Genomic DNA, 8,126 nt, shown 5'->3' with positions numbered 1-8,126 from the left:
CTTGAAACGAACCTGACCTGATCTCCCAACCTGTCCCAAGGAACCAACCTGACTTAAGTGACTGAGGACCTGACGAATCTGAGCCGAGTGACTTGAGGAAGGAAAGACCGGAGGAAAGGACGACAGGATGGAGGAAAAAAAAAAAAACAAAAAAAAAAAAAAAAAAAAAGATGGATCGATATGGATTTGAAGTGATGGAGCTTTTTATGAGATACAAGTTTGCCCCAGAAGCAGGGCAGAGAGGGAGGCAACCCCACCAGGTACGCACTCGCAGGGGCCATGAAAGAGCCGGGAATCGAGCAGCGATTGCATTTGGGAAAGGGAATTCTGGAACGCCGCTGCAGCCCAAACTGATAAAGGCAACCTGAGGATCTAACCCTTTTTAAAAAGTGCCCGTGTTCCTGCGTTGCAGGCGAATTGGATTTGATGGCCCTTGGGGTCTCTTCCAACTTTCTGATTTTATGATTTTAATGGCCTTGGTGGACTGATGGCAGTTTCATAGGACCCGGAGTCCATACTCAGACATTATGGAGCACAGGTGTCAAACTCGCGGCCCTCCAGATGTTATGGACTAAAGTTCCCATCATCCCCTGCCAGCATCATGCTGGCAGGGGAAGGTGGGAACTGTAGTCCATAACATCTGGAGGGCCGCGAGTTTGACACCTGTGTTATAGAGTGTGTTATATATGTTAGAGAGTGTGTTATAGAGAGTGTGTTATATATGTTAGAGAGTGTGTTATAGAGAGTGTGTTATATATGTTTGACACCTGTGTTATAGAGAGTGTTATAGAGAGATGGAGGGGAACGCCGAGCTGTAGTCCATAACATCTGGAGGGCCGCGAGTTTGACACCTGTGTTATAGAGAGTGTTATAGAGAGATGGAGGGGAACGCCGAGCTGTAGTCCATAACATCTGAGGCATTTCACAGCTCTGAGACACCTGTGTTATAGAGAGTGTTATAGAGAGATGGAGGGGAACGCCGAGCTGTAGTCCATAACATCTGGAGGGCCGCGAGTTTGACACCTGTGTTATAGAGAGTGTGTTATATATGTTTGACACCTGTGTTATAGAGTGTGTTATATATGTTAGAGAGTGTGTTATAGAGAGTGTGTTATATATGTTTGACACCTGTGCTATAGAGAGTGTTATAGAGAGATGGAGGGGAACGCCGACCTGTAGTCCATAACATCTGGAGGGCCGCGAGTTTGACACCTGTGTTATAGAGTGTGTTATATATGTTAGAGAGTGTGTTATAGAGAGTGTGTTATATATATTAGAGAGTGTGTTATAGAGAGTGTGTTATATATGTTTGACACCTGTGTTATAGAGAGTGTTATAGAGAGATGGAGGGGAACGCCGAGCTGTAGTCCATAACATCTGGAGGGCCGCGAGTTTGACACCTGTGTTATAGAGAGTGTTATAGAGAGATGGAGGGGAACGCCGAGCTGTAGTCCATAACATCTGGAGGGCCGCGGAAATTGACACACCTGTGGGCAGATAGAGAGTGTTATAGAGAGATGGAGGGGAACGCCGAGCTGTAGTCCATAACATCTGGAGGGCCGCGAGTTTGACACCTGTGTTATAGAGAGTGTTATAGAGAGATGGAGGGGAATGCCGAGCCAGAACGAGGTCACAGGTAGAACGGTTAAGAGAGAAACCTGAACATACTGCCTGAAACTCTAGACACGGCCTCCCAGCTGACAGTGCATTCAGAAGGCCGGGTATCTTTGTCCACCAGATGACGGCCGTCCCTTTCGTGCCCTGCTGGTCTCCCGGGCATCTGGCTGACTTCTGTTGGAAACACAATGCTGGATGGAGCAGGGTTTGCCCTTCGTGTGATCCAGGAAGGCATCTCTTATGTCCTTCTAGGCTAGGGAGATCTGTAGCAGAGCACCAGCTAGCAGCCCAGACAGAGGCATACTGGGGGTAAATGGTGCCCAGAGACAAATGGTTTCCAGGACGCTCCCCCAGGCTCCACCCCCGCACTGCCCTCGACCCCACCCATGTCACCATGGACGTGGGCAAGGTCTAGGGTGCCCACCGCCAGCTGGACTCCCAGCCGGCAGCCTGCAATCTCTTTTGACCTCCCCTCCAGGCCCGGATGTTCATGAACTACAATTCCCATCAGCCCCTGCCAGCATGGCTAATTCCCATCAACCCCTGCCAGCATGGCCAATCTGAGTAGGCCAGGGGTCTGCAACCTGCGGCTCTCCAGATGTTCATGAAATACAATTCCCATCAGCCCCTGCCAGCATGGCCAATTCCCATCAGCCCCTGCCAGCATGGCCAATCTGAGTAGGCCAGGGGTCTGCAACCTGCGGCTCTCCAGATGTTCATGAACTACAATTCCCATCAGCCCCTGCCAGCATGACCAGTCAGTCAGTCAAGTATTTATTGTTTGAGCCATTGGCTATAACAATACAGAGATACATGCAGTTAAAACATTTAAATTAAAACAATAACTTAGTTTTACATGAAAATATAAATTATTTGCATTCGCAATCTCTAAATTAAAATGCCCCATCAAATACTTTCCATGTCAGATGTTTTTGCAGCTTTTTCAGCTAGTCTAAGTTAACCTCCAGTACTTTGGAACATCAGCTCAAACGCTTTTAAGTACTTTGCTCGTGAATTCCTAGCCTGCAAAGAGAGCCATCTTGTAAGAAACATAGGAATCAATATCAGATAATAAGAAAATCAGGGTTCTCAATATCGGACAAAAAAGCTGTCCTAGGTAGTATTGGCTCCAAAACCTTTTCCTTATTTCTGAATATAAAGGACAGGAGAGTATGTAATGAAAGAGATCCTCAGGCTCTTGTTTTCCACAGATACAAAAGCGCTGAGAAAATGACACTCGTGTGTATCTACCACTAAGCACTGCTGAAGGCATTGATTGAAATCTAATAGAAGTATAAGCTATTCTTAGGTTAATTAATTAATTAATTAAATTTGTAGGCTGCCTCATCCCCAAGGCCTGGCTGCTCTCATTAACGGCTGTCTCTAACAGCAAATAATACAACATAAAATTAAGCCATTAAAACTCAGCAGCAATTAATAAATAAATTAAAACAACCAGATTATGTACAGGTTTCTTGTTAGTGTAGTGGTCAGATATGTAGCTCTAATATGATCTCTTTTAAATAGTTTATTGATGAGTTGCCAGCATTTACCACCAGCCATGCTGGCAGGCTGATGGGAATTGTAGTTCGTGAACATCTGGAGAGCCGCAGGTTGCAGACCCCTGGAGTAGGCGGGACTTATTTTGATGGACTGTGGGCCGGGGTTCGGTAGAAAGCAACTTCACGTGTTCATGTGATGCATCCATCATGTGGGCCATTCCGGGCCACAAGAGGGGGCGGAGTGCTCACGGGGACATGTGGGGTCACATGTCCCCAGGCGATGCCAGTTGGTCAGTCACGCGGAGGGGCGGAGAGTCAGCCTCACATCCTTCCGCTCGGCCTGCCCCGCCAGAGCCTCCAGTGGCCGATAGCCACCTGGCTGGGCCGGGCCAAGGCAGCCCATGGCAGGTTCCCGGCTAAGGTAAATAGGGCACAGGGGTGGGGGAATTCAGGGGTGCAGGGCCCCTGGGGCAGGTGTGGCCCCGGATGACATTCTCCACACCTCTGGCCACAAGTCCCCCTTCCAACCTGCTCCCCCACCACCAGCATAACAAAATTAATGTGGCCGGTCTGTGTGTTTAGCTTTGCGATGGAGACGATCAAGCTGCTCTTGCTCCGCATGGGATGCCGCTATGAGGTCACGTTCATGGAGAAGGAGAGAGGCTGGACAATGTTGCGGAACGTCAGAGACCAGCTCCAGGGGGTGACGCTTCTGGCCAGGTGAGACAGCGATGCTGGCAGACTGTCCGTGCCCCTCCCCTCCGTAAGCGGGCACCCAGGAAGGAGAAGACTGGGCAGAAAGTGGTACCCTAAAGGCCATGGCTGTGCCGGTATCAAGGGTGTATCCAGTGGTGGTATCCAAAAATTTTAGTAACAGGTTCCCATAGTGGTGGGATTCAAACTGTGGCGTAGTGCCAATGGGGCTGGGTGGGGCACAAAGGGGGCAGGGCATTCCTGGGCGGGGCTGTGGCATGATGCCGGCTGGCGCTGGTCGTTGGGCAGGAAACGAATGCACGCAGGCGCAGGCTGCCACGCACGCCGGTGCACCTCCTGCTAGACTGCTTCAAGTTCTGCGCGCTACTGCTGAGAGGAGGGGCGTAACTAAGGCAAAAATCACGTGGCCAAATCGCCAATTAGTAACCCCCTCTCGGCACACACAAATAATTAGTAACCTACTCTCGGGAACCTGTGAAAACCTGCTGGATCCCACCTCTGGGAGTATCTAGGGAAAATGTAGCCCGGTGCAAAATCTGAGTTTTCCACTGCACCCCCCCCCCCGCCCGCCGGAATGGGCGGCCACCCTCCTACACCACAACCAAACAACTTTTTTTGCACCAGGTCATCTCAAAGTCACCATCACATTATAGACAATGTAAAATAAGAAAACTTGCATTGGGGATTAATATAAATCTAAACGTAAATTTCTGAAATATTTCTCAGGTATCGAAAATTAAGTTCATATATTAACATTATCTATCATAACATATTTAGAGATTTTTAATGCCTTTCAATATTTTAACACTTTTTCAATACAATATAACAAAAGGATTGTTAATAATTCATATAGATCACTTCAAGAGATTTCTCTTCTTCCCATTTTTTAAAGAATAATATGAGTTGTATGCTTTCTATTTGTCTTGAAATTCTTTGGTTAGTCTATTATTCACAAAGTTCATTAATTTTGCCATTTCTGTGTATTCAGCTCATCCCTTTCCATTTTGTTGTGAATATAACTCTGGTCACCGGTATCATATATCTAAACAATTTGTTGTGATACCACCCAAATCTGGTGCAGTTTGGCTCAGGGGGTCCAATTTTATGGACCCTCAAAGGGGGTGCCCCCATCTCCTATTAGCTCCCATTGGAAACAATGGGGGATGGGGGCACCCCCTTTGGGGATTCGTAACATTGGACCTCCCTGAACCAAACTTCACCAAACTTGGGTGGTATCATCAGGAGAATCTTTGAAAGATACCCTGAAAATTTTTGGTGCGATAAGCTTTAAAAATGCACCCATTACAGGCCAAAACCCCCCCAAAAACAAAAATAAAAAAAACGGACCCAAATTATTCGGGATACCCGAATATATGCCGAATATGAAATTCGGGTATGCCGAATTTGGCTTATTCGGGTGTACAGATAATTTCACATCCGAATAAAGCTGAATCCAAATTTTACCGAATATTTTCAGTATTGCTCAACTCACAACTGGTGGTGGCAACCCCAGTAAAGTATCAGGGTTCCAGTTGACCATGTATGAAAAAAAATAGGCTCAGAAAGCCTACTCTGAACTGGAACTGCCAAATCTCTGGCTGCTTCCGAGCATCCCTCGCCCTGTCCTGTTAGAGTTGACCAGTTCCAGGCAAGGCCTGGAGATCTCCTGGAATTACAGTCACAGAGATGAGTCCTCCGGGAAAACAACGGCTGCTTTGGAGGCTGGACTTTATGGCATCCGATCCCAGCAGGGGCGTACCTGCCAGAGGGACATGCGGGATCATATGTCCCTGGGCGCCACTCGTTTGATAATGGGGGGGGCGCAAAATCGCACCCCACATGATCAAGCTGGGAGCCTGTCCCTTTGGCAGGTATTGGAGGCTGCGACTGCCTCGCTCGAGACCTCGCTTGAGCAAGGCAGGCACGGCATTTGATGTAGGTGGGGGAGGCCGGGCCAGCCACAGCCTGCTGTGGGCCCACCGGGTACCCCCTTGACTCGAGGGGTGCCCGGTGGGCCCACAGCAGGTTCCTGGCCAGGCCCCAGCATCCAGCTGCTGCTGGGCTGCCCCCCACCTCCATCAAGCAGGGGCCAGGTGGGGGGCACGGGGGGGCAGGCACGGGGGGACGCAGTGGGCAGGTCATGCCCCGGGTGCCATTTTCATCCGTTATGCTTCTGGGTCCCAGCTCAGGATCTTCCACCAAAGTCTCTAGCGATTTCCCAACCCAGAGCTGGCCCCCTTAGTTGCAAGCCCCACACGGGTATACAGTACTCCAGCCTTAGGACGGGCCATGATGCTCTCTTTTGCTTCATAACACAACAGAGCCATGCTGCATTTCGCTTGCCCTGAAGTCACCAGGATCCTGGATTTGTTGTTCTCTCTCCTCCACAAAGGCAGTGAGAAATCCACACCGCCCACCATTGCTTTCTTTGTAGAGGTAAGAGGCCGGTAGTTCCTGGTGCATAGAGCTGGCGGTGCCTCGAGTCGGAGCAGCTACGCTTTTCTGAACCGTCGGCCAGCTGCCTTTCCCCCACCGAGGGTGTAACGAGGGTGGGGCAAGACAGAGCTTGTACCCTGGGCACTGCTTGAGAAAAGGGTGCCAGGTAGCCCAGAGGGCCCCCGCCATGAGCCCTGGCCCTGCACCTTCAAACTGTGCCCTGCCCTGAAGTCCACGAAGGATTTGGGAGTGCCATTCAAGGCTGGGCTCGAGTGTAACTGCATTGGGGTCACGTGACCTCGGAGGCGGAGCTTCAGAGGCAAAGTCAGCAGCGTAAAGCTGGACCAAGCCAGGGTGGAGCCTGTAGTGGAGCAGCAGTGGCGTAGGAGGTTAAGAGCTCACGTATCTAATCTGGAGGAACCGAGTTTGATTCCCAGATTAGCCTGTGAACTCCCACACACGCCAGCTGGGTGACCTTGGGCTAGTCACAGCTTCTCGGAGCTCTCTCAGCCCCACCTACCTCACAGGGTGTTTGTTGTGAGGGGGGAAGGGCAAGGAGATTGTCAGCCCCTTTGAGTCTCCTGCAGGAGAGAAAGGGGGGATATAAATCCAAACTCTTCTTCAAACTCTTCTTCTAGTTCAAGGCTGAGCTTAGCCTGGCTGGGTCCAGCAGCGAAGACTGGATTTTAAAGCTCGCTTTGTCCTGTTGGAACCCCACTTAGCGGTGCTGGCAATAAGTGCAGCCAAGTCACAGCCAATTATTTAGGGGTTTCTGAAGAAAAGATGTTCAGAGGTGGTGGCCCATTGCATGACGGGGACGGGGCATTAATAATTTATCTGTTACTGTAAAAAACTCTTACTGTAAAAAAAAAGTTCCTAATTTCCAGCTGGTATCTTTCTGTCCATAATTTAAACTCATTATAGCAAGTCCTATCCTCTACTGCCAACAGAAACAACTACTTCTCCTCTAATTGACTGCCTGTCAAATACTTAATACTTTCAAATGCTTAATTTTGTTTCTAGAAATCAAAAGAAGGATACTTTCCTTAAACAAGGAACTTGACCATATTTCTAAAACATGTTTTTAAAACAGCCCAACGGGGTGAATGATCCCGTTTTCTACCTTCGCTGACCAGCCACACAGGAAACAACAGGACTTTATGATTTTTGGCCCTAATGGAATTTCTAACGGAAAAGCAGATCCAATTAGTAACCCCCTCTCGGCACACACCAATAATTAGTAACCCACTCTCAGGAACTGGTGAGAACCTGCTGGATCCCACCTCTGAATCAAGACCTGGTGCAAAAAAAGTTGTTTGGTCATGGTGGGGGAGGGTGGCCGCCCTTACGGGCAGGGGCGGGGCAGAAAACTCAGATTTTTCACCGGGCTACATTTTCCCTAGATACGCCTCTACTGCCTTCTAAGACTGACTAGAGTTATGGTGGTAACCTGAGATCTTAGATAAAGCAGGGACTGGATTATCATCCTCCTTCGCCAGCATGGCCAATTGGCCATGCTGGCAGGGGCTGATGGGAATTGTAGTCCATAACATCTGGAGTGCCAAAGGTTCGCCACCACTGGACTAGAGGGACCTCCTTGAAATGGGTTGGATTTGCATGGGCTCACCAGAGCCTGCCCCCAGATGGTGAGCCAGAGGGCAGTTTATCTGCCTGAGCAACCAGGTGTGGCCAACTGTTTTGTTCCTTAGCTGCTCCATTACCAAGAGATCGACCATCTTCCTGAAGGTCAGATTCTGGACAGTCTGGAGGAATGGATGCAGCATCCCAGCCCAGAGGTCCGTTCTTTGGGCCTGCGAGGACTCGGCATCCTCGCCATCCACCCAGACAAGGTGAGGG

General features: G+C 49.4%; 1 protein-coding gene across 1 annotated transcript in view; it reads left to right on the top strand.

The window, feature by feature from the left end:
• The first annotated feature begins 215 nt into the window (after nucleotides 1-215).
• The window catches only part of LOC125431897 (maestro heat-like repeat-containing protein family member 7), a 29,410-nt gene continuing 21,499 nt past the window's right edge, over nucleotides 216-8,126 (top strand). The window contains exons 1-4 of the mRNA XM_048495089.1: nucleotides 216-260; nucleotides 3,702-3,839; nucleotides 6,155-6,269; nucleotides 7,979-8,119. Coding sequence (XP_048351046.1) covers nucleotides 3,709-3,839; nucleotides 6,155-6,269; nucleotides 7,979-8,119 — 387 coding nt within the window. The 5' untranslated portion in view covers nucleotides 216-260; nucleotides 3,702-3,708. The remainder of the gene's footprint in view (nucleotides 261-3,701; nucleotides 3,840-6,154; nucleotides 6,270-7,978; nucleotides 8,120-8,126) is intronic.

The sequence above is a fragment of the Sphaerodactylus townsendi genome, linkage group LG04 (genome assembly GCF_021028975.2).
Source record: "Sphaerodactylus townsendi isolate TG3544 linkage group LG04, MPM_Stown_v2.3, whole genome shotgun sequence".
Taxonomy (NCBI): Eukaryota; Metazoa; Chordata; class Lepidosauria; order Squamata; family Sphaerodactylidae; genus Sphaerodactylus; species Sphaerodactylus townsendi.
Note: the sequence above shows the minus strand (reverse complement) of the source record. Positions and strands in the feature narration are given on the sequence as shown.